We start from the raw sequence: 27541 nt of genomic DNA, 5'->3' as shown, positions 1-27541 counted from the left end.
AGGATATACCTGATAAGCTGCAAATATAGTGGATTCCAGTTAATTGGGCCAGTGATTAATCGGGGCAGCTATTTATTGGGACAGATCATAAAGAACGAAAAGTAATTCAGAAATATAGCTGGGATTTCCTTCATTTATTTGGGACACTATGCCGCTTAATTGGGATATGAGACTTTGTTGAAAGATTTCTAAATGAATTCAGATGTGTGTGTGTTAGATATTACACTGTACTAAGAGCAAATGGTTTTAAAATAGCATCAGCTGCATGTGTTTGTGTTGAAAAAACAGTGATTTTTCCCACTGATTGTTGGTGAAGAGATAAGCAATATGACAATTCAGAACAGTTTTGGTCACTGCGATTTCAAGCGTTCAGGCTTGGAGGTGCCAGAAATGGCCATGTGTGAAAATGAAACTATTTCACTACTTTAGCAAGGAACTATGAAGAATTTGAAGGTATTGGCAATCCTCTTGAATGTTACAATGAAAATGAAGATTTGGAGGACGCAATCATCAAAAGCATTGCATGAAGGCTGTCTATTACCTACACTAGGTGTTTGTGCTGATTTTGTTCATTTACAGTCAAAAGAACATAGCTGCATACACTGGATGAATTCGTCTGTGGTTAACTATTATGAACTAATGCACAGTTTTATAATACTGTAGTAGTATTAGTGTTCTAATTTGTTCTGAATTTCATTCAAATACATCATCTGTTACTCAGTTAAACAACACACATAAAAGTTGCTGGTGAACGCAGCAGGCCAGGCAGCATCTCTCGGAAGAGGTGCAGTCAACGTTTCAGGCTGAGACCCTTCAGTTAAACAGTAGGGTTAAACAGTAAGCTTCTATTTCCATGAAGCTTCGTCTAAATGGAGCAGCCACTTAATTGGGCCAAAATGTACTGGTTCCAATATGTCCCATTTAACCAGAATCCACTGAATACAAGAAGTTCAAATAGCCTCATCAACTTACTTCATAGTGCGATTTTAACACTGTTAATGGATCGGTAATGAGATGAAAATAATTTCCTTCACAATGAGAAATTGGTGAGATTACAACTAAACGCATGGTTAAGGGTGAAAGGTGAAATGTTTAAGGGGAACACAAGTGGAAACTTCTTCACACGGGGAGTGTTGAGGGTGTGGAACGGGCAGCCAGCACAAGTGGTGGACGCAATTTCAACTTCAACATTTAAGAGAAGTTTAGATAAGTACATTGATGGGATGGATATGGAAGGCTGTGGTCTGGGTACAGGTCGATGGGACTAAGCAGTTTAAATATTTCAGGATGGGCTGAAGGGCCTATTTCTGTGCTGTAGTCTTCTATGACTATGAATCGTGCAGAAGGACTCCCAAGTTGCTTTACATATCTGATTTTTGAAGTTTCCAAAAATAGTTTACATCTTTATTCCTTCTGCTAAAATGCATGACTATACACTTCCCGACACTGTATTCCACCTACCACTTTCTTGCTCATTTTCCCAATCTGTCTAAGTCCTTCTGGAGACGCCCTGCTTCCTCTACACCGCTTAATCTTCCACCTGTCTTTGTATCATCCACAAACCTGGTGAGTACAGGCTCAGATCATCAAATGCTCCTAATATTGTAACCCTTTCATTCCCATGGTAATTCTCATGAACCTCCACTGGACCCTTTCCAATGTTGGTGCATCCTTTCTTAGACATGAGGCTCAAAATTTCTCAAAGTTCCAAGTGCGGTCTGACCAATACCTTATAAAGCCTCAGCATTACATTGATTTCAGTGCCACCACCTGTGGTCTCTCTCCAGTCAATGACATCAGCTCCTTGTTCTTGGTCATTTAACACTACACTCTGCAGGAAGGGCAGTGAATATGTACAATCCAACTAAACGTATTGTGCTGCTTTATTTCCTGGATTTGCATTGTCTTGGTAGATTTGTAACGTATGATCTGCATTGTTGATGAAACCCTGATCTATTTTTCCATTGTGTGCTCAGTTTCAATAGTGATGGGAGTTCCCACCGTTAAGCGGGAGGTGCACAGTTACTTGATCGACACCTTGAACTCGCTAATTTATGAGCTGACTCCTGAGGAGAAGCAGGACTGTGTGATTGTCGTACTCATTGCAGAGGTGAGTTAAAGTCCTGCTGTTTAAGAATAGAGTGCTGAGTGGTGATCTGAGTGGTAAATCAAGGGGTTTCCATTGACTGTTTCCCCTGCTTGGGGGCTTTTGGAGAAGGGTAAATAATCAATTTCTGTTTTAAGATAATAAGACATAGGAGCAGAATTAGGCCATTTGGCCCAATGAGTCTGCTCCTCCATTCTATCATGGCTGATCCATTTCCCTCTCAGCCCCAGTCTCCTACCTTCTCCCCGTATCCCTTCATGCTCTGACCATTCAAGAATCTATCAACCTTTGCCTAACTAAAATATACCCAATAACTTGTCCTCCACAGCCACCTGTGGTAACAAATTCCACAAATTCACCACCCTCTCGCTAAAGAAATTTCTCCTTGTCTCATTTTAAAAAGACCCCCCTCTATTCTGAAGCTGTGTCCTTTGGTCTTAGACTCCTCCACTATAGGAAATAATCCTCTCCACATCCACCCTATGGAGACCTTTCAACATTTGATAGGTGTGAATGAGATCCTCCTCATTCTTCTGAATTCCAGTGAGTACAGGCCCAGAGGCATCAAACGCTCCTCATATCATAAGCCTTTCAATCTTGAAATCATGTTTGTGTACCTTCTTTGAACTATCTCCAGTGTCAGCATATCCTTTCTTAGATAGGGGGCCCAGAAGTGCTGATACTAATCCAAATGGGTATCAAAGAATGTAGAACTGCAGATGCAAAACAGCCATGATTGCATTCAGGGTGGGTTTGACAAAGTAGATTTGGTTTCAAAGTACACTTATTTGCTGCCAAGATGGCCCCAGTGAACAATGCTTCCATGGGCAACGTCTTTCAGATAGTCCACGGAACTGCTTATTTCACTTTTTCTACTTGTTTTTTTAAATCTTAAATGTGTTTCTGGAACTGTTGGAGCTACAGTTAAGCCTGCGACTTACAGTTTGGAGATCGATTAAGTGATCTAGTGCTCTGCTGTCTCCAAGAAAATTCTAGGAGGGGAGTGCAAGTGTGAGCTCGAGCTCTATCAGCCTCAAGGCAAAGAAGCTCAGAGAAGGGGTACGAATCCATGATTGTCTCCATTTCTGGCTGATTAACACATTGCGGCAAATGTGGCTGAGAGCGAGTGTTCAGTGCTGACTACCTGCCTCCTGCTCCCCATTGTAATGATCTCTGTGTGTGATGGATCTTGGAAGGCCTCTATATTCCAGTGGTCACTTTCCTTGATACCATCGGAAGATGTTATTGAAGTTCTGTGATTTGTGGATTGGACTGTGGACTGGAGTTCAAACTAACTGTAGTTCAATTTGCCCCTTTCAGTTCTACGTTTATTTTTGCATTCTGTCTTGGCCATTTTTTCTTAGGAGTGATCTGTTAGTTTTTTTATGTGAGGGCAGAGGTTTGGGATTTGATGCTCTAGCTGCCGTTTTACGTGTGAAGTGATCTGTTAGTTTTTTTTGTGTGAGGGAGGGGTTTGGAGATTTGGGATTTGACGCTCTAGCTGCTGTTTTCTGTGTGAAGCGATCTGTTAGTTTTTTCGTGCAAGGGAGGAGGTTTGAGGTTTGAAGTTAGCTGCCGTTTTCTGTGTGGAGTAATTTGTTAGTTTTTTGTGCAAGTGAGGAGGTTGGGGATTTGGGGTTTGATGTTCTAGCTGCCATCATACGTGTGAAGTGATCTGTTAGTGTTTATATGTGAGGGAGGAAGTTGGGGGTTTGGGATTTGCTGGGTGGGGGGGGGGTGGTAATGATTTTCTTTGAATGTCCTCCATAGTTTTCTTTGCATCATGGCTGTCTGGAGAAAACGAATCTGAGTTGTGTACTGCAAACACCTTAATAATAAATGAATCTTTAAACGGTTTATCAAAGTATGTATACAGCATACAACCCTGAGATTTGTCCTCATGCAGGCAACCATGAAATAATGAAACACCATTGAACCCATTTGAAGAAAACATTGAACACCCAAGGTGTGAAAAACTAATCACACAAACAGCAAAAGGCAAGCAAATAATACACAGATTATTAAACATCAAATTGCAGAGTTCCCAAAACAGTCCAAGAGCCACAGCCACCGAGTTAGTTCAGTTTAGCACCGTGCCGATGACTGCAGGCCTCAGCCATAGAGCCAGTTCCGCACCAAAGCGCCTTGATCAAATCGCACAAATAGCAAAAAAATGAGTAACCAGATACACATGGAACATCAACCACAGAGTGCTCCAAAATGAGCCCACAATTGCGGAGAGCGTTCAGCACTGAGGACATTAAACCTCAAACTGCAGAGTCCCACAGCCATGAGCTATGCCTGGGTGACCGAACCTGCAATTTCCTCTGGCAGCAACGAGAGGGAAATTGGTCAAATGCAGCCAGACAGTGCTGAACACCTGCTCATCTTCTGCTTCATCCTTGCTGATTTCAATCTTGCTTATTTCAATCTTGCTTGGCACTTTAATCAGTGAATAGTAATAGAGGAGTAATGGAGCTGACCAAGGGAAACTATGGATGCACACACTGCTCTCAACCTTGCCATTCCCCAGGAAATAGCAAAAATATCAGATCGCTCAGTCGGCCCGAAAATACATAATCAAAGCGGAAATGACAGGCTGCAATCAATCGCAGTTCAGGAGAAGAAGCATTTTTAAAATAAGAAGAGATAGAAGTTGCTTCATGAGCTATCTGCAGGATGTTGCTGTTGGTCGCACGGTCGCTGGCAGCATCTTGTCACCTTGTTGTGAGGATGTTATTGGAACTTTGCGACATGATTTTAGGAGAAATTAAGTCCATTTAAGACTAAGAGGTAAAGGAATTTCTTTTTTGAGCATTGTGAATCAGAATTAGGTTTATTGTCACTGACATATGTTGCGAAATTGTCTTGTGGAAACAGTATAACGTAAGACATAAGATATACTATATTTTAAGAAATGTGTATAAAAAATATAAGTAGTGTAAAAAAACAAAAATAGTGAGGTAGTATTTAAGTGTTCATGGATGGTATAAAATTCTGATAGTGGGGGGAAAGAATCTATTCCTGAAATGTTGAGTGTGTCTCAGGCTCTTGTAACCCCTCCCAGATGATAGTAATGAGAAGAGGATCTTTAATAATTAATACCACCACCTTGTGGCATTGCCATTTGAAGATATCCTGGATGATGGGGAGCCTAGTGCCCATGATGGAGCTGACTGAACTTGCAACCCTCTGCAGCTTTTTCCAGTCCTGTGCAGTGGCCCCTCCACACCAGAAGGTGATGCAACCAGGCAGGATGCTTTCCATGCAACACCTGTAGAAATTAGCGAGAGTCTTTGAAGATGCTCTACACCTGATTTAGTGAATTGAGTTTCGTGAATTCCTTATTTTCAGAATGCTGTGAAAGTTGGGTCATTGAACATACCCAGGCCTGAGAGAAACAGACCTGGTACTGTGTGAAAGCGGAAAATTATGGGGATCTCGCAAGAAAGTGGAATTAAGATCCACAGCTGATCAACTATTGATTTATTGATCATCAGAACAGGCTGAAGGGATGGTATCAAAGTAACATTATTATCAAATGTACACATACTGTATATTACCATATACTACCTTGAGATTAATTTTCTTGCAGACATTTATAGAAAATAAGGTCGTACATTAGAATTTATGAATAACTATATAAAAAGAAAGAGTGACAAACAACCAATATGCAACCGGATGCTCTTGATTTCTTCTACAGTCCAAAGACGTACTGGTTAATAGTTAATTGGTCATCGCAAATTGTCCTGTGCTTAGGCTGGGGTTAAATCAGTGGGTTGCTGGGCAGTGCTGCTCACTGGGCCAGAAGGGCCTGTTCTGCACTGTATCTCTAAATAAAAAATAGAATAAAAATAAGATGAATAATGCAAATTTAAAAATTAAATTATACTGAGAACATGAATTGTAGAGTCCTTGAAAGTGAGCACGTAGGTTATGGAATTGTTGAGGTGAGTGAAGTTATCCATTTGGTATAGGAGCCTGATGTTGTAGGGTGATAACTGTTTCTGAACGTGGTGGTTATGGGATCTAAGGCTCCTGTACCTAATGCCTGATGGTAGTTGTGAGAAAAGAACATGGCCTGGATGGCGGGGGTCCTTTGAGTCTCTCTTATGAGTGGAAACATCTTGATATTTACTTTGTAGTACCTGCTTAAGATGTTCTATCTTCAGAGCAGAACCTGCAGAGGGGGTAATAGTGAATCTCTGTATCTGTGCTTTCCTCTGCGTCAAGGTGGCAAACATGCAATGCATAAGGAGGGGCTGACAATTCATGCAGTCTGTTTTCTATCTACCTCACCCTCAAGTCGTTCAGAATCAGGTTAAATATCACTGGCATATCTCATGAAATATGTTGCTTTGCAGCAGCAGTACATTACAGTACATAATAAAATATATAAATTTCAATAAGAAATATATAGTGCATAAAGAAATTAAATTAAATGAGTAGCGGAAAAAGCAAAATAATTGTGAGGTAGTGTTCATGGGTTCATTGTCCATTCAGAAATCTGATGGTGGCGGGGAAGAGGCTGTTCGCAAACACTGAATGTGTGTCTTCAAGCTCCTATGCCACCTCCTTGATGGTAGCAATGAGAAGAGGATGATGGGGTCATTAATGGTGGATACCACTTTTTGATGTCTAGAATCAGTTCCTAGGTTTTACTAACAAGGAACCTGTTGTTCGTGAGGAATGAGAGAAGAGAGCTAATGTCAGAATGTGAGGTTAGAATAAAATAGGATTATGTTCTTTCAACACAGCAGCTTTGGAATCATTTACAAATTATTTGCTGAATGCTTGTGGGTGGTTAAGTAAAGTCTCAGACTTAATTGGTGTTTTTTCCAAACAAAATAGTGTTATTTGCTTAAAGTCCAGACATAATTATATAAACAGCTTGGCAGGGGTTCAGTAATTACCAAAGTTATTGACTTGGTGCCAGCATTAGCTTCTACACTCAGCCTCTTATATGTATCTGTGCACTAGGTGTAGCAGAGAAAGATTGGGATAGCAGAGACTCAAATAAGTGGACATAATAATAAGATTGGGGATGGTCATAGAGAGCCTTGGTAGTGCTGTGGTTAGTGTGACACTATTGCTACTTGGGGCATCAGAGTTTGCAGTTATATCCAAAATCCCTCTGTAAGGAGTTTGTACATCCTTCCCATGAGTGCGTGGATTTCCTCTGTGTGCTCTGGTTTCCTCCCACATTCCAAAGATGTACAGGTTAGTAGGTTAATTGGTCATTGTAAATTGTCCTGCAATTAGGCTAAAGTTTGCTCCGGGATTCTTGTCTGCAGGCTCCCCAGTGTTTCCTCCGCTATGCTGAGCTGAGGCCGTGGGCCTGCTCCGAGCTTTGTCTCTGAGGACTCACTTTCGTTCTAAGTGCTATTTGCTTACTCTTATTGTTTGCACTATTTATCTTTTTTTAATGGGTTCTTTTGGGTTTCTTGTTTTGTGGCTGCCTGTAACGAGACAAATCTCAAGGTTGTATAATGTCTACATACTTTGATAATAAATGTACTTCAAACTTTAAAACAAGTGGGTTACTGGGCAGTGTTGCTTGTTGGGCTGGAAGGGCCTGTTCCACGTGGTATCTCTAAATAAGTAAATAAATTGAAATGAGGTATGTAAGCAGATGAAGAAACATATTTAGAAGAAAATAATTTGCAAAGGTTATTTATCTTGTGAAGTTTTGTGTAAAGATTAGCTTTATTTGTCACATATATGAAGAGGAGAAGGTTACTCAGGTTGGAAGAGCAACATATCATATCTGTCTGGGTAACCTCCAACCTGATGGCATTTCTCCATCTTCCACTATTTTTTTTTCCCCCTTCCCTACTATTCTATTCTATTCCCTACTCTGGCCTCTTACCTCTTCTTGTGGTCCTCACCTGCCCATCATAACTGCTCTTCCCTGCACACAATCACCCAGTCTTCCACTATGGAAAAATACTTTCTCATTTCATTCTTAATTTGGTTGCATTTTAAAAAAGGGTAATGTTAGATGAAAAGGTTACTAGGAAAGTTGACGAGGGTAAAGCGGTGGATGTTGTCTATATAGACTTCAGTAAGGACTTTGACAAGGTTCCACACAGAAGGTTAGTTAGGAAGGTTCAATTGTTAGCTATTAATATTGAAGTAGTAAAATGGATTCAGCAGTGGCTGGATGGGAGATGCCAGAGAGTAGTGGTGGATAACTGTGTGCCAGATTGGAGGTTGGTGTCTAGTGGTGTGCCTCAGGGATCTGTACTGGGTCCAATGTTATTTGTCATATATATTAATGATTTGGATGATGGGGTGGTAAAGTGGATTAGTAAGTATGCAGATGATAGTAAGATAGATGGAGATATGGATAATGAAGTAGGTTTTCAAAGCTTGCAGAGAGATTTAGGCCAGTTAGAAGAGTGGGCTGAAAGATGGCAGATGGAGTTTAATGCTGATAAACGTGAGGTGCTACACTTTGGTAGGACTAATCAAAATAGGACATACATGGTAAATGGTAGGGCATTGAAGAATGCAGTAGAACAGAGGGAACTAGGAATAATGGTGCATAGTTCCCTGAAGGTGAAATCTCATGTGGATAAGGTGGTGAAGAAAGCTTTTGGTCTGCTGGCCTTTATAAATCAGAGCATTGAGTATAGTAGTTGGGATGTAATGTTGAAATTGTACAAGGCATTGGTAAGGCCAGATTTGGAGTATTGTGTACAGTTCCGGTCACTGAATTATAGGAAAGATGTCAACAAAATAGAGAGAGTAAAGAGAAGATTTACTAGAATGTTACCTGGGTTTCATCTCCTAAGTTACAGAGAAAGGTTGAACAAGTTGGGTCTTTATTCTTTGGAGCGTAGAAGGTTGAGGGGGGACTTGATAGAGGTATTTTAAATTATGAGGGGGGATAGATAGAGTTGATGTGGATTGGCTTTTTCCATTGAGAGTGGGGGAGATTCAAACAAGAGGACATGAGTTGAGAGTTAAAGGGCAAAAGTTTAGGGGTAATATGAGGGGGAACTTCTTTACTCAGAGAGTGGTGGCTGTGTGGAACGAGCTTCCAGCAGAAGTGGTTGAGGCAGGTTCGATGTTGTCATTTGAAGTTAAATTGGACAGGAAAGGAAAGCTATGGGCTGAGTGCAGGTTGGTGGGACGAGGTGAGAGTAAGTGTTCGGCACGGACTAGAAGGGCCGAGATGGCCTGTTTCCGTGCTGTAATTGTTATATGGTTTATATGGTTATATAGTGATAATCTGCATTAATGATAGTGTTACCAATGTCTTAGAGTCCGGGGCTAAGGCCCAGTGGTAGCTTGTCCTGGGGTTGGAAGACTGCCTGTATGAGTGAGTGGGGGGTGGGTGGGTGGGTAGGAATGAGAGTGGTAAAGGGGCTTGTTTTGTTGTTGCTTGAGCTATTCTGCTGAACGTTGTGTGCATGCTATGTTGATGCCAGAATGTGTGGTGAGACTTGTGGGCTGTCCCCTGCATATCTTTAAGTGTGTTGGTTGTTAATACAAACAACACATTTCATTGCATGTTTTGATAACGTGTGATAAATAAATCTGAATCTGATCCATTCTGTTTATTTGCTTGCAATTTGTGTTGATATGTCCTGTTAATAGATTCTTAGGCGGGAGAATGGAGTTTTAAAAACAGATCAGTCATGATTGAATTGTGGAACAGATTTGGTGGGCCAAACTTAGAACAGTATAGCACAGTACAGGTCCTTTGGCCCACAATGTTGTTCCGACCTTTTAACCTACTCCAAGATCCATCAAACCCTTCCCTCCTACATAGCCCTCCATTTTTCTATCATCCATGAGTCTTTTAAATACCCCTAATGTATCTGCTTAAGAATCTCTTAAATACCCCTAATTTGTCTGCCTCTGCCATTAACCCTGGCAGGGCGTTCCACACACCCACCACCTTGTATTTAAAAAAATACTATCTTTGATATCCCCCTAGGTTTTCCTCCAATCATGAGAATTATGTCCTCTCAAATTAGCTATTTCAACCATGGGAAAAAAGTCTCTGGCTGTCCACTTATGCCTCTTATCATCTTATACATCTCTATCAAGTTACCTCTCATCCTCCTTTGCGCAAAAGAACAAATCCGTAGCTCACTCAAACTATCTTAATAAGATATGCTATCTAATCCAGGAAGCTTACCAGTAGATATACTGAATAACTAAACCTGTCAATGTTGGGTTAAATTGTTGATGAAATAAAATGTACATGGTCTGTGAAAAGAGTGAAACAGTGGGATGGAATGATAAATTGGTGTGATTGTAAACCATGGAAGGAGAGTGAATGGTTGGTGCATCAGTGATTGGATGGAATTGAGCAGCTGCCATGTTGGTGATTGGGTAGAATTGAGTGGCTGGAGTGTCAGTGATTTGGTAGATTTGAGCAGCTGGAGTGTCAGTGATTGGGTAGAGTTGAGCAGCTGGAGTGCCAGTGATTGGGTAGAATTGAGTGCCTGGAGTGTCAGTGATTGGGTAGAGTGGAGTGGCTGGAGTGTCAGTGATTGGGTAAAGTTGAGTTTCTGGAGTGTTGGTGATTGAGTAGAATTGAGCACCTGGAGTGTCAGTGATTGGGTAGTTGAGTGGCTGGAGTGTCAGTGAATGGGTAGACTTGAGCTGCTGGAGTGTTGGTGATTGGGTAAAATTGAGCAGCTGGAGTGTCAGTGATTGGGTAGGGTTGAGTGGCTGGAGTGTCAGTGATTGTGTGGAATTGGGCATTTGGTGTGTTGGTGATTGGGAAGAATTTGCATGTTTTCAGTGTTGCCTTAGGCTCTCCTCATTCAAAAATGATGCAGACTGGTTCTTGCAGAGTTTTAATGTGAATATTTGGCAATTTTGTCTTTACCGAGAATCTTAAGACAACTGGAGAGCCTCATGGAAAATTGTTGATAACTTATTTAAAGCTTTAGGAATAGGACACAATTTTTTCTAGTGATCAAATTAGAATCTAATAGAACATAAATGAAATTGAGAAGAGTGATGGAGGCACTGACTGCTTACATACCGAGCTGAACAAGCATCACTGGATCATGTGAAATAATTCTGTAAAAGCAAGATGAGAAAGCAAGTTGATGTGTCGATAATACTGGCCCAAAGCCACGTTATAAGTATTAGATTCAGCCTAGCAGCTTTATTGCTGAGAATCTTATGGCAAAAGCAATTTACACATTTTTGAAATACGCTGAGTTCCAGTTAACTGGGACACACTGGGACTAGTACATTTTGGCACAAGTAAGTGGTTGCCCCAATGAGCCAAAGTTTCATAGAAATAGTTAAAAAGGTGTAAAAGAAATACGAACTACTGTTTAACTGAGTAACAAATTAGAACACTGCCAATAGTACCACAGTACTATAAAAACTGTGTATTGTTTCCTAATAGTTATCGACAGAGGAATTCATTCGGTGTACGTAATGAACAAAATCAGCGCAGACACCTAGTGCAGATAATGGACAGCCTTCATACAATACAGAGCAAGAGGATAAGACGTGAGAGAATAGGACCAATCAAGTGTAACAGTGGAAAAGTGTGTATGGAACCGGAGGAGATAGCAGAGGTACTTAATGAATACTTTGCTTCAGTATTCACTACGGAAAAGAATCTTGGCGATTGTAGGGATGACTTACAGCGGATTGAAAGGCTTGAGCATATAGAAGCAGGGTGTGCTGGAGCTTTTGGAAAGCATCAAGTTGGATAAGTCTCTGGGACCAGACGAAATGTACCCCAGGCTACTGTGGGTGGCGAGAGAGGAGATTACTGAGCTTCTGGCAATGATGTTGCATCATCACTGGGGACAGGAGAGGTTCCGGAGGATTGGAGGGTTGCAGATGTTGTTCCCTTATTCAAGAAAGGGAATAGAGATAGCCCAAGAAATTATAGACCAGTGAGTCTTACTTCAGTGGTTGGTAAGTTGATGGAAAAGATCCTGAGAGGCAGGATTTATGAACATTCGGAGAGGCATAATATGATTAGGAATAGACAACATGGTTTTGTCAAAGGCAGGTTGTGCCTTACGAGCCTGATTGAATTTTTTGAGGATGTGACTAAACACATTGATGAAGGAAGAGCAGTAAATGTAGTGTATATGGATTTCAGCAAGGCATTTGATAAGGTACCCTATGCAAGGCTTATTGAGAAAGTAAGGAGGCATAGGATCCAAGGGGACCTTGCTTTGTGGATCCAGAATTGGATTGTCCCCAGAAGGCAAAGAGTGTTTGTAGACGGGTTATATTCTGCATAGAGGTTGGTGACCAGTGGTGTGCCTCAGGTATCTGTTCTGGGACCCCTTCTCTTTGTGATTTTTATAAATGACCTGGATAAGGAAGTGGAGGGATGGGTTAGTAAATTTGCTGATGACACAAAGGTTTGGGGTGTTGTGGATAGTGTGGAGGACTGTCAGAGGTTACAGCAGGACATCGATAGGATGCAAACCAGGGCTGAGAAGTGGCAGATGGAGTTCAACCCAGATAAGTGTGAGGTGGTTCATTTTGGTAGGTCAAATATGATGGCAGAATATAGTATTAGTGGTAAGACTCTTGGCAGTGTGGGGGCTCAGAGGGATCTTGGGGTCCGGGTCCATAGGACGCTCAAAGCTGCTGCGCAGGTTGACTGTATGGTTAAGGAGGCATACGGTGCATTGGCCTTCGTCAACCATGGGATTTAGTTTAAGAGCCGAGAGGTAATGTTACAGCTATATAGGACCCTGGTCAGACCCCACTTGGAGTACCGTGCTCAGTTCTGGTCACCTCACTACAGGAAGGATGTGGAAACTATAGAAAGGGTGTAGAGGAGATTTACGAGAATGTTGCCTGGATTGGGAAGCATGCCTTATGAAAATTGGTTGAGTGAACTTGGCCTTTTCTCCTTGGTGCGGCAGAGGATGAGAGATAACCTGATAGAGTTGTATAAGGTGATGAGAGGCATTGATCGTGTAAATAGTCAAAGGCTTTTTCCCAGGGCTGAAATGGCTAACACGAGAGGGCACAGTTTTAAGGTGCTTAGAAGCAGCTACAGAGGAGATGTCAGGGGTAAGGTTTTTTTACACAGAGAGTGGTGAGTGCGTGGAATGGGTTGCCGGTGATGATGGTGGAGGCGAATACAATAGGGTCTTTTAAGAGACTCCTGGATGGGACCTGTATTGTTCTGTAGGTTTTCTGTGTTTCTAACGCTTTTGACACTTACAGGCTCCAAATTTTAATTTTCATCGTAACATTCAAGAATAATGGCGAAAGCTTCAAATTCATTTTAATTCCTAACTTATTGAAGTAGTGAAATTGTTTCATTTTCACTCCTGGCTGTTTATAGCATTTCCAAGCCTGAACGCATGCAACCATAGTAAGCAAAACAGTTCTGAATTGTCTCACTACTTATTTCTTGCCAACTATCAGTGACAAAAATCACTGCTTTTTGAACGCAAACACACTCATCTGATGCTTTTTAAAAACCGTTTGCTCTAAGCACAGTGTAGCACTAACGGCCATACTAACACTAGTTAGAAATTGTTTGGCAAACAGTCAATTGTTTCTCAATTGTTTTTTTTTCTTTGAGAGGTCCCATGTAAGTGGCCGCCCAATTAATAGCGATACAGAATAAGAGGCTATCCTGTTCAAATCTCATGATATATAATCTATACGTTCTTTGAGTTTGAATTGAATTGAATTTATTGTACTCAAATCTGGGCACCATACAAGAATATTATCATTAAAACATTATGATCACGTACAACCATTAAAAGTCCAAAAGAATCCTTCGGTTTATGTTGAGAGAAATATAAAGCTATGGAATTTATACCACAACTTATAGAATAGGTTTCAAGAGGGCGCCGGTAACTGGCGACTCTGCGTGTGCTCTCCCAGCAAACTGCCCTCTACACTATCCTATACCCGAGAAACCCTTCTAAACCTCCAATCTGCTACATCTCGCAAGATCAACAACACCCTGGTGAAGCTACTGACCCAGCTGGAGGTCACCACACCAGAATTGCTTCTTCAACTCCAGTCTGCACCTGGACCCGACCAGTGAGGCCTGGTCCGAGGCCCACCACGTTCCCGGAGACCAAGGGCGTGCTACCATGCTTGGAGACGCAGCCCATTCCGACCAGCACCTCTCCAGAGCAGACAACCACACAGATGTGACGTTGGAAACCTTAAGGTTCCCCAGACGCTTCCCCAGAGCGACCACCGTAAAGCCCCGTTGGTGGACATCCACAGCTGCCAGATGTGAGGCCTCCGCCGCCGACCTCAGAAATCGAGCCCAAGGCTCAGCTGGAGTGGAGGCCTCTGCAACCGTGACTCGGTTTACGGACTTGTTTCAGCCAGGAGCCCGGCCCTCCGGGATTAAGTGTCAGCTTCGGAGCCCGACCCAATTGACAGCCCAGGCCCCCGGCAGCTGGATGTGGCAGCAGTGCCTCCCCCGTCACTTGGCCTGACCCAGAACACCCGACGACGTGACCCGCCGATCAATCCCTGCGGGACGCGTCCGCCAACCTCGAAGAGCTGCCAACAACACACTGCATTGATGGAAACCTGGAAAGATGCACTATTTACCGAGGAGGCGTGGGAAAAGAGCTGGGGGCTGCTGGTCAGATTGAAGCTGAGGGGCTTCAGGGTCCCTATGCCCTCCGTCCTACTAGCTAATGTGCAAGCCATAGAGAACAAGGTGGATGATCTTAAAGGGAGACTCACCTACTGCAGGGAGATGCAGAACTGCTGTGTATTCTGTTTCACCGAGACCTGGCTCTCCCCTGCCACCCCCGACTGTGCCATCCGACCAGAGAGATCTTTGTTCCATCGGATGGACCGCACGGCGTCTTCAGGCAAGACGAGGGGAGGTGGTGTCTGCCTACTGATCAACACTGCGTGGTGCTCGGACACAGTGGCACTGACAAGTTCCTGCAGCCCGGACCTGGAACACTTGTCAGTGAAGTGTCATCCCTACTATCTGCCATGGGAATTCACCTCGGTCATACTGACTGCGGTCTACATTCCCCCCCAGGCGGACATGGAGTGTGCTCTGAGCATACTGTATGCCAACATCAGTGAACTTGAGACCAGGTATCCAGAGGCTTTGCTCATTACAGCTGGGTTCTTTAGCCAGGCCAACCTCAGGAAGGCGCTGCCACAGTTATACCAACATGTCTCCTGCTCCACTAGAGGCCCGAATATACTTGACCATTGCTACACAGCAGTCAAGGATGCCTACCGTTCCGTCCCACGACCTCACTTCGGAAAATCGGACCATCAGGCAGTACTCCTCCTCCCGGCTTACAAACAGAAACTGAAGCGGGAGGTCACGGTGTCAAAAGTGGTGTCGCTTTGGATGGAGGAAACGGATGAGGTCCTCCGTAACTGCTTTGAATTGGTGGACTGGTTAGTATTCAAATACTCGGCAGCTAACCTCGATGAGTATGCTTCAGCTGTCACGGACTTTATCTGGAAATGCACAGAGGACTGTGTGTCTCGCAAGACGATCCAGATATTCCCTAACCAGAAACCTTGGATGAATTATGAGGTTAAGTCCCTTTTGAAGGCTAGAGCTGTGGCTTTTAGGTCCGGGGATACCAGTCGCTACACGGAATCCAGGCGTGAACTCCGGAAAGCTATTAAGGGCGCCAAAAGGCAATATCGAGCCAAGTTGGAACCCCAGGCTAACCAGAGGGATGCCAGTAGACTATGGCAGGGCCTAATTGAGATCACTGGGTGCAAAGAAAAGGCTGGGAATATCAACAACTGTGGCGCTTCTCTTCCTGAAGAACTTAACGTATTCTACGCAAGATTCGAACAGAAGAGGAGCATCCCGCTCCCTCCGGATGAACCGGACCTGGTGACATCGAGATTCATCGTCACCGAGGAGGACGTTAGAAGGGCCTTCCTGAAGATAAATCCAAAGAAGGCAACTGGCCCAGATGGTGTCCAGGGACAGGTTCTCCGGGCCTTTGCAAGCGAGCTAGCTGGAGTGTTTACTGGTATCTTCAACTGCTCCTTGCTTCAGTCTAAGATCCCTTCATGTTTTAAGAAGGCAATGATCATCCCAGTGCCGTAGAAGAGCAAGGTGGCCTGCCTGAATGACTGTCGACCTGTGGCTCTGACATCAATTGCTATGAAGTGCTTCGAGAGATTGGTTATGGCACACATCAACCACAGCCTACCAGTCAACCTTGACGCTTTGCAATTCGCCTACCGGAGCAACAGGTCAACGGCAGATGCCATCTCTCTGACCCTACATTCCTCCTTAGAACACCTGGAGAATAAAGACGCATATGTAAGGCTCCTTTTCATTGACTACAGCTCTGCCTTTAATACCATCATCCCAAATAAACTGATTCCTAAGCTCCAGAACCTAGGCCTTAGCACTCAGATCTGCAGCTGGATCTTCAACTTCCTCACAGGCAGGACCCAGGCTGTAAAAATAGCGGCAAGCTCTCCTCTACAATCACTCTGAGCACCGGTGCCCCACAAGGCTGTGTACTCAGCCCCCTACTATACTCACTGTAACCCATGATTGTGTAGCCAAGTTTCCATCGATCTCAATATATAAGTTTGCTGATGACACCACAATTGTAGGCCGTATCTCAGGTAATGATGAGTTTGAATACAGAGAGGAAATTAAGAACCTGGTGTCATGATGCGAAGACAATAACCTATCCCTCAACGTCAGCAAGACGAAGGAATTGGTTGTTGACTTTAGAAGGAGTAGCGGACCGCACGACCCCATTTACATCGGTGGTGCGTAAGTAGAACAGGTCAAAAGCTTTAAGTTCCTCGGGGTCAATATCACAAATGACCTGACTTGATCCAACCAAGCAGAGTCCACTGCCAAGAAGGCCCACCAGTGCCTTTACTTCCTGAGCAAGCTAAAGAAATTTGGCCTGACCCTTAAAACCCTCATTCTTCTAGGGTGCATCACAACCTGGTATGGAAGTTGTCCTGTCCAAGACCGGTAGAAGGTGCAGAAGATCGTGAACACAGCCCAGCGCATCACACAAACCAATCTTCTGTCCTTGGACTCACTTTACACCTCACGCTGTCGGAGCAGGATAATCAAGGACACGATCCACCCAGCCAACACACTTTTCGTCCCTCTTCCCTCCGGGAGAAGATTCAGGAGATTGAAGATTCGCATGGCCAGATTTGGGAGCAGCTTGTTTCCAATTGTGATAAGACTGCTGAACGGATCCTGACCCCGATCTGGGCTGTACCCTCCAAATATCCGGACCTGCCTCTCGGTTTTTTTGCACTACCTTACTTTCCCTTTTCTATTTTCTATTTATGATTTATAATTTAAATTTTTAATATTTACGATGGATTTGTAATCCAGGGAGCGTGAAGCGCGGAATCAAATATCGCTGTGACGATTGTACGCTCTAGTATCAATTGTTTGGCATCAATAAAGTAAAGTATATAAGTATACAACTTCACGTGGTCCAATTTAGATTGCGTCGGGGGCACTTCTGGACATTACACAGTTAGGGAAAAAACAATTAACTTTATTTGTCACATGTACATTTCAATGTTTACTGGCATGGATAGAAAAATGACTGACAGGCAGGAGGCAGCGAGTGGGAATAAAAGGGGCCTTTTCTGGTTGGCTGCCAGTAACTAGTGGTTTTCCTCAAGGGTCAGTATTGGGACCCCTACTTTTCACATCGTTTGTCAATGATTTGGATAATGGAACTGATGGCTTTGTGGCAAAGTTTGCAGATGATATGATGATAGGTGGAGGGGTAGGTAGTGCTGAGGAAGCAATGTGATTGCAGCAGGACTTAGACAAATTGGAATAATGGGCAAAAAGTGGCAGATGGAATACAGTGTTGGGAAATGTATGATAATGCATTTTGGTAAAAGAACAATACTGCAGACTACTATCTAAATGCGGAGAAGGTTCAAACAATAGAGGTGCAGAGGGACTTGGGAGTCCTCGTGCAAGACTCTCAGAAGGATAATTTAAAGTTTGAGTCTATGGTAAAAAAGGCAAATGTAATTTTGGCATTTATTTCAAGGGGAATAGAATATAAAAGGAAGGAGATAATGCTGAGGCTTTATAAGACACTAGTCAGGCCGCACTTGGAGTATTGTCAACAGTTGTGGGCACCATATCTCAGAGAGGATGTGTTGTCATTGGAGAGAGTCCAGAGGAGGTTCACGAGGATGATTCCAGGAATGAAGGGTTAACATATGAGGAGTGTTTGGCAGCTTTGGGTCCGTACTCACTGGAATTTAGAAGAATGCGAGGGATCTCATTGAAACCTATCAAATGTTGAAAGGACTAGAGAGGGTGGATGTGGAGAGCATGTTTCCTATGGTGGAGGTATCCAGAACTAGAGGGCACAGCCTCAAAATTGAGAGGGGCAATATTTTAGAACAAAGGTAAGGAGGAATTTTTTTAGCCAGAGAGTAGTGAATCTGTGGAATGCTCTGCCACAGACTGCGGTGTAGGCCAAGTCCATGGGGATATTTAAAGTGGAAGGTGATAGTTTCCTTATTGGTCAGGGCATCTGAGGATATGACGAGAAGGCAGGTATATGGGGTTGAGTGGGATCTGGGATCAGCCTAATGGAATGGTGGAGCAGACTCGATGGACTGAATGGCCGAATTCTCCTCCTATGTCTTAGGCTCTTAGAGTTAAATATACTTTGTTGTTTGCATCAATGATCAACACAGTCTGAGAATGTGCTGGGGGCAGCACACAAATGTCACCATGCTTCTGGTGCTAACATAGCATGTTCACAACTCACTCACCCAAACATACCGGTCTAGAGAAGTGGAGTGTACATTTGTTACCTGTTGTTAAATTATGAGGTGAGATTACAGAAATTAGCTTTCTATTTGCTGAAATTCTGAAGATTATAGAATAATCTAAAAATTTCAAGACTTAAACATTTTCTTTTTATTTACTATATATTGCACTTGTTGCCAGGTGGCATTATTGAAATGTGCACTGTCTGAAGAAATGTTAACTGTTGAATGCAGAGGACCCTAGTGGGACTATCGAGGGCTAGGTGGTATTGCTTTGGACACGGGGGTTGTCCATTTATAACAAAGAGGAGAAACTTCTTCTCCCAGAGTGGCAAATATTTGAAATTCTTTACCTGCAGATTTGTGGAGGTTGAGTCATGAAATTTATTCAAGCTGTGCGAAATATATTTCTGTACTAAAGGTGGGGGAGGCAGTGACGTGTGGTTGACAATTATGGGAATTTACAGGGAAATGGAACTGAGAGCCAACTCAGATGGGTTCTGATTTTATTAGCTGGAAGAGCAGGCCTTTGGGTTCATGGCTAAAGACTTTTACTGCTGTTATGCCTTGAACTAGGGGTCCCCAAACTATTACTACCATCAACCATGCTGGGGATGTTCTACGAGTCTGTGGTGGCCAGTGCTATCATGTTTGCTGTTGTGTGCTGGGGCAGCAGGCTGAGGGTAGCAGACACCAAGAGAATCAACAAACTCATTCGTAAGGCCAGTGATGTTGTGGGGATGGAACTGGACTCTCTCACGGTGGTGTCTGAAAAGAGGATGCTGTCTAAGTTGCATGCCATCTTGGTCAATGTCTCCCACCCACTACATAATGTACTGGGTGGGCACAGGAGTACATTCAGCCAGAGACTCATTCCTCCAAGATGCAGCACAGAGTGTCATAGGAAGTCATTCCTGTCTGTGGCCATCAAACTTTACAACTCCTCCCTTGGAGGGTCAGACACCCTGAGCCAATAGGCTGGTCCTGGACTTATTTCCTGGCATAATTTACATATTATTATTTAATTATTTATGGTTTTATGTTGCTATATCTATACTCTATTCTTGGTTGGTGCAACTGTAACGAAACCCAGTTTCCCTTGGGATCAATAAAGTATGAATATGACTAACCCTACAGCCATCCGTCTCCTGAACCGGCGTGAACAGCTTCACTCAGCACAACTCTGAACTGATTTCACAGTTACAGACTCCCTTTCAAGGACAGTATAAGTCTTATTCTCAGTATTTTTATTAATTGTGCCATTTGTTTTTTGCACATTGGTTATTTGTCAGTCTTATGTATAGTTTTTCATGGATTCATTGTATTTATTTTCTTGTAAATGTCTGCAAGAAGATAAATCTCAAGGTAGTATATGGTGACATATATGTACGTTCATAATAAAATTTACTTGACTTTCATTTAAAACAAATCTGCTATTTGCAGCTCTACTTAAATCCTCATTCACTTACACTTTCTTTCTTTTACAGACAGACTTGCCATATGTAAATAGTGTTGCAGAGAACCTCAAAAGTTTGTAAGTAATTTTCATATTTCTCCTTTTTGAAGATTTTTCTTGGCCTGTAGGATGTTCTTGATTTAAAAAAAAAATGTTGCTCTCTACTCTCTTGATGTTTTAGAATATTATGTGTTATTTAATTGTGGAGAATCAAAATATAATTAAGGTGAAATAGGTTGGTTTTTTGACATTTTTGTTCTTAGTATCAAGCAAGTAAATAATTTGAACAACACACAAAGTGCTGGAGGAACTCACCATCTATGGAGGGGAATAAACAATCCTGATGAAGTGTCTCACCCTGAAACATCAAGTGTTTATTCATTTCCGTAGATGCTGCATGACCTGCTGAGTTCCTCTGGTATTTTGGGTGTGTTGTTCAAGATTTCTAGTATCTACAGAATCTCCAGATGAGACGTGTTTCACATTATCTGGATTTTTCATGGTGTCACATCTGGTGGAGCGTAGTGCCAGAGACTGGGGTTCGATCTCAACCTCCAGCACTATCTGAGTGGAGTTCGCACATTCTTCCTGTGGCTGTGTGGGTGCTCTGGTTTCCTCCCAAATCCATGGGTTACAGGTTAAATCAGCCTCTGTAAACTGTCCCTAGTGTGTGGGCGTGATAGTTTAGGGCTAGGACTCGATGGGAATGTCAGGAGAGCAGGTTACAGGTGGAAACTGGATGGAGAATTAGATTGCTGAGTGAGCTGGCATATACTCAGTGGGTGAATGTTCTTCTATCATAAGCAAAAATGGAAAATTGAAATAAATGTCTAATTTAATTTTAGAAAGATTGGTTGAAGAATAAATATTAGTTATTGGAAGAGATTTCCCTGCAATTCCTCAAACTTTAAAAGTCAGCCATAACAGAAACTACATTGAGTTTTACTATAAACTCACTCTGTTGTGTCACCAAACATGTGTAAAATATAAACCTGTCTGATGTTGCCCTGCTGCTGTGTATCAGTATTCCTCTCTGACTGACCTGGCATTGGAGAGTATCTGTAGGAGGTTCACAAGAATTATTCTGGGAATGACAGGGTTAATAAACAAGGAACATTTGATGGCTGTGGGCCTGTACTCACTGGAGTTTAGAAGAATGGAGTGGGGATCATATTGAAACCTAGTGAATATTGAAAGGCCTGGATAGAATGGATGTGGAGAGGCTATTTCCGATAGTGGGAGAGTCTAGACCAGAGGGCTAGAATACATGGATGTCCCTTTAGAAGAGATGAGGAAGAATTTCTTTAGCCAGATGAATCTGTGGAAGCCATTGCCACAGATGGCTGTGGAGGCCAAGTCACTGGGTATGTTTAAAGTGAAGATTGATAGGTTCTTGATTAGTCAGGGTGTCAAAGGTTACAGGGAGAAAGCAGAATGGGGTCGGGAGGGATAATAAATCTGGCAGAACAGACACCACGTTATGATCTTATGGGTTTTAAATGTACTGAAACCTCTCTGTAGTGGCTGCACCACCCTACAGTAACCCTTCAGTATGTTGTCCTGCACCTTGGAACATGCCATTCAATCATGGATGCTCCTTCTGTAGGATAATCATGTTTCAAACAAGGTAATGTGATTTAATAACTATGATTCAATGGCAGAGCCAACTTGATGGACCAAATGCCCTAATTCTGCTTCTCTGTCTTATGGTCTAACTGTGAAAGCACTTTGAATACAGAGATGGATATCTCTGAGAGAATGAGGTTTAATATCACTGGCAAATATCATGAAGTTTGTTGTTTTGCAGTAGCAGCACATTGAAATATATAATAAAATCTATAAATTAAGTATATATACATATAAAAGTTAAATTAAATAAGTAATGCAAAAAGAAAGGAAAACAATAGTGAGGTAGTGTTCATGGGTTCCTTGTCCATTCAGAAATCTGATGCTAGAGGGAAAGAAGCTGTTCCTGTAATTGAGTGTGTCTTCAGGCCCCTGTACCACCTCCTTGATGGTGGCAATAAGAAGAGAGCATGTTCTGGATGAAGGATTTCTTCATGATGGGTCCCCCTTTTTCAGGCATTGCCTTTTGAAGTTGTCCTCAGTGCTGGGGAGGATAGTGTCCGAGATAAAGCTGGCAGAGTTTACAACCCTCTGCAGCTTTTTTCTGCTCCTGTGCAGTGCCCCCCATGCCAGACACACAACCAGTTGGAATGGTCTCCACGGTACATCTGGAAATTTGAGTGTCATTGGTGACACAGCAATTCTCCCCAGACTATAGTTCTGTTGTGCCTTCTTTGTAATTATATTAATATGTTGGGGCCAGATACGTCCTCAGAGATGCTGATACCCAAGAAATTGAAACTGTTCTCTCTTTCCATTTCTGATATCTCAGTGAAGACTGGTGTGTGTTCCCTTGTCTTATCCTTCCTGAAGTCCACAATGAATTCCTTGGTCATAATGAGGTTGAGTGCAAGGTTGTTGTTGTGATACCACTCAACCAGCTGATCTGTCTCACTCCAATACACCTCCTCGTCACCATCTGAAATTCTACCAACAATAATTGTGCCATTGGTAAATTTATAGATGGCATTTGAGCGGTGCCTAGCCACACAGTGGTGGGTGTAGAGAGAGAGTAGAGTAGTGGGCTAAGCACACATTCTTGAGGAGCACCGGTGGTGATTGTCAAGATGTTATGTTGCAATATCTAGATCATATACCATACAGGTTTATTGTTGCAATCCAGTTGTCTGAACCCTGAGATATTGTCCAACACAGGTCTGATCCTGAGCATAAATTATTGGGTATATTTAAGACAGTGGTTGATAAGTTCTTGATTAGTAAGGGCGTCAAGGGTTATGGGGAGAAGGATTTGAGAGGGAAAATAAATAAGCCATGATAGAATGGTGGTACAGACTCAATGGGCCAAATGACCTAATGCTGCTCCTAGGTCTTATGGTCTTATAAGGAGTATGGGATTCATCTCGGAGAGAGGCTGGTGAACTGAAGCTTGATTTAATCTCTAGAACAGACCTGAATTTTCTAACCATTAGATTGGATTATGAGAACACTCAGTCCTCTTTTATTGTCATTTAGAAATGCATACATGCATTAAGAAATGTTACAATGTTTCTCCAGAGTGATATCACAGAAAACAGGACAAACCAAAAACTAACACTGACAGAACCACATAATTATAACATATTGTTACAACAGTGTAAAGTAATACCATAATTTGATAAAGAATAAACCATGGGCGTGGTAAAAAGAAGTCTCAAAGTCCCCCAGTCGATTGACTCCCGAGTCCCCGATAGCAGGCGGCAAAAAGGAGAAACTCCCTGCCATAAACCTCCAGGCACCATCAACTTGCCGATGCCTTGGAAGCAGCCGACCACGGCTGACACTGAGTCCGTCTGTCCGAAAACTTCGAGCCTCTGACCAGCCCCTCCGATACAGCCTCCCGAGCGCCATCCTCTGCCAAGCACCTTCGACCTCACCCCGGCCGCTGAAACACGCAAAGCCGAGGATTTCGGGGCCCTCTGCTCCGGAGATTCCGGTTACCACACAGTAGCAGCGGCAGCGAAGCGGGCATTTCAGAAGTTTTCCAGCTGTTCCTCCATTCTCTCACGACCGTCTCCATCAAATCAGGATTGTGCACGGCCCCCTAGTTGACAGATTACAGATATCATTCACCGGAGAGGCCGCGCGTGCTGCTGTTGCACCGCCATCTTCTCCATTATGTCTACTCTTTGCTTAAAAGGCCAGCACAGAACATTTAATCAGAATATTTGTATTAAATCTCATTACGATTAATGTTTGTATAAGATCTGTATATCGGAAACACCAGGAGCTGGGATTTGATTATCAAGAGCTTCAAAGCGTTTAGCTGCTGAAATGCAGGAAATGTCTTTCCAAATTCTTCTAATAGAGAGATATCTCTTCAATCATCTCTCATCTCAATAGTCAGATTGATGTCTGTCATTTAGAATTACATTAATTTTACATGAAAGAAAAAGCAGTCTTTGCCCAGCCCCACATACAAAATCAAGGCAAGTCACTTTTATTGTCATTCAACTATATACATGTATACCATCAAACAAGACAACATTTCTCCGGACCAGGGTGTAAGCGCTGTAGTACACATAACACACATAGAACACATATAATTTAGGAAAGCATGAATTAAATCTATAAATGAATTAAGCATAGATAAACAAAGTAAAGTGCATAAATTAAATATTGTAGGGTGCGGTACAAACTATCTGGTGACACGGTGCTGGAGGACCTCAGCAGGTTAAGTGGCATCTAGGGAGAGAAATAAACAGTCGATGTTTTGGGCCAAGATCTTTCATCAGGACTGGAGAGGAAGGGATCTGACCACCAAACATATCTTTCCCTCCCTACTACAGCCCCCTCCACTTTCTGCAGGGAGTGCTCCCACGTGATTCCCTTGTCCATTCATCCCTCCCTACTAATCTTCCTCCTGGCACCTATCCATTCAAGTGACAGAAATGCAACACCTGCCCATATACCTCCTCCTTATCCCCATTCAGGGTCCAAATAGCCCTTTCAGGTGAGGCAATACTTCACAAGCGAATCTGTTGGATCATCTATTATGTCTGGTACTCCCGATGCAGCCTCTCCTACATTGGTGAGACACAATTTAAATTGGGGGACTGTTTTGTTGAGCACCTCCATTCCATCCACCAAAAGTGAAATTTCCTGGTGGCCAACTACTTTATTTCCAAACCATTCCCATTCAACAGTCCATGGCCTCCTCTTTTGCCATGATGAGACCACTCTCAGGGTGGAGGAGCAACACCTTATACTCCGTCTAGAGTATCTTCCGGTGTGATCCCATGTGCATTAATTTGTTCTTCTGGTATTTTTTTTTCCTTCCCCTTCCCTCTTCTTCTATTCCCCACTCTGGCCTCTTATGTCTTCACCTCTCCCTGGTGCTCCTCCTCCTTCCCTTTCTCCCATGGTCCACTCTCCTCTGCTGTCAGATTCCGCCTTCTTCAGCCCTTTACCATTCCCACCCACCTGGTTTCACCTATCACCTTCTAGCTAGTCCTCCTTCTCCTCCCTCCACCTTTTTATTCTGGCATTTCTCCCTTCCTTCCCAGTCCTGCTGAATGGTCTTGGCTTAAAATATCGACTGTTTATTCATTTTCAAAGATGCTGCCTGACTTTCTGAGTTCCTCCAACATTTTGTGTGTGTTGCTCTGGAAAGGAAGATTCCCATTTTATCTCACTACAGCCTTGCAGCATAGAGCTCTGAATGTACTAGGAATGCAATGTAAATCTGGATCTGCATTCGTAGAGAGAGAAACTGACTTAATGTTTCAGGTCATCTTTGGTCCAGCCAAAAACTTGTTTGAATGCCTGCACATTGAGATGTCTGTAGAGGAATGCTGCCGACTGGCATGTCTGGGCTGCAAGAGTATGTGTTGAGGGATGCACTGAAGCTTGATGCAGCCACCGCAAGGCACAGTGGGGGAGGACCACAGTGTCGGGTTCTTCTCCCACTGGCGAGGGAGGGGCCAGGTTGGGGGAGGAAGCCCCTCAATTATCGTAGTAGTGAACCATCCCAGAGGGTCACATGAGTGGCAATGGTGCTATTGGTTAGGACAATGTAGTGGAACTCTATCCATCCATCCATCCCACCGAGCCACGCCACCCAGCAACCCACCTATTTAACCCTAGCCTAATCACAGGACAGTTTATAATGACCAATTAACCCTCTAACTGGTATATTTTTGGACTGTGGGAGGAAACAGGAGCACCCGGAAGAAAGCCATGCAGTCACAGGAAGAACATGCAGACTTTCTTAGAGGACATTGGAACTGAACTACGAACTCCAACACCCCGAGACGTAATTAGCGTCGCGCTAACCGCTGCGCTTCCATGGCAGCCCAGTACGTAACACGTTGTCTTTGAATGTAAGAATGAAAAGGCATTGCACAGTTCATTCTTGTAAACAATTTCTTTTTATGAATAAAGTTTATTATGGCTAAAAAAAAAACTGGGGAAGTCAAATAATATACCGTTTTAGTGTTAGTTGTTCAACTCTGTTTTTAACATGTGGTCCTGCGCACAATAGAAGAGGAGTTTTATGCTGGAAAAGTGGCATTGTTCAAAGCAATAGTGAGGGTGACACAGTGGCATAGTGATTAGCAAAACACTATTACAGCACCAATGACACTGGTTCACTTCCTGCCGTTGTCTGTAAGGAGTTTGTAAATTATCCCCATGACTGTGTGGGTTTTCTGTGGATGCTCTAGTTTTCTCCCACAGTCCTAGATATAGAAGTTACTAAGTTAATTGGCCACATGGGTGTAATTGGGCGATACGGGCTCGTTGGGTCAATAGAACCTTTACCATGTTGCATCTCCAAAATAAAATAACATAATCCCCCAGCAATCACTCACAAGGAAGGGTGTGTTTATACTGTGCACATGTTCTAATAAACCAATGAACAACCTAAGTTTCCTCTTACCACTGAATCTAAGGACCCCTCTTTCCCCTCAATCCCACCGCTTTTCTGAAGACACTTACAACTCTATCCCCCTATCCTGACTCAGTAGCAGTTCTCTTCTGCTCTATAGCAGGCAAGTCCAATCCCTACTGCTGCTTATGCTCTCACCCTTCAACACCCCAGCACCAGCTGACATTTATCTAGCTGTTCTTTCACTGCATTGCTATCATCAGCCCCTCCCCGCGGGAGAAAGTTTCATATATTCCCCATGCTCTAGGCATATGGATGTAATGCTGAGATTTGCTAAGGCATTGGTCAGACCGTACTTGGAGTATTTTGGGCTCCGTATTTAAGAAAGGATGTGCTGGCATTGGAGAAGCTCCAGAGGAAGTTTATGAAAATAATCCCAGGAATGAAAGGGTTAACATATGAAGTGTGTTTGATGGCTCTGGGCCTGTACTCACTGGAGTTTAGAAGAATAGGATTCTCATTGAAACCTATTGAATATTGAAATGCCTGGATAGAATAGTCATAGTCATAGTCATACTTTATTGATCCCGGGGGAAATTAGTTTTCATTATGAAAATGGATGGATGTGGAGAGGATGTTTCCTGTAGTGGGTGAGTCTATGACCAGAGGGCACAGCCTCAGAATAGAGGGATGTCCATTTAGAAGACCATAAGACCAGCAGAATTAGGCTATCAGGCCCATCGAGTCTCCTCTGCCATTCAATCTTGGCTGATCCTTTTTTTTTCTCCTC

General features: G+C 43.0%; 1 protein-coding gene across 1 annotated transcript in view; it reads left to right on the top strand.

Annotated features, from left to right (window-relative positions):
* mgat4b (alpha-1,3-mannosyl-glycoprotein 4-beta-N-acetylglucosaminyltransferase B) overlaps positions 1–27541 on the top strand; it is a 340217-nt gene that overhangs the window by 169889 nt on the left and 142787 nt on the right. Inside the window, exons 4-5 of the mRNA XM_063053065.1 lie at positions 1977–2110; positions 20332–20378. Of these exons, the coding sequence (XP_062909135.1) occupies positions 1977–2110; positions 20332–20378 (181 nt within the window). The remainder of the gene's footprint in view (positions 1–1976; positions 2111–20331; positions 20379–27541) is intronic.

Source organism: Mobula hypostoma, chromosome 7 (assembly GCF_963921235.1).
Source record: "Mobula hypostoma chromosome 7, sMobHyp1.1, whole genome shotgun sequence".
NCBI lineage: Eukaryota > Metazoa > Chordata > Chondrichthyes > Myliobatiformes > Myliobatidae > Mobula > Mobula hypostoma.
This window is presented reverse-complemented; position numbering and strand designations above follow the sequence as displayed.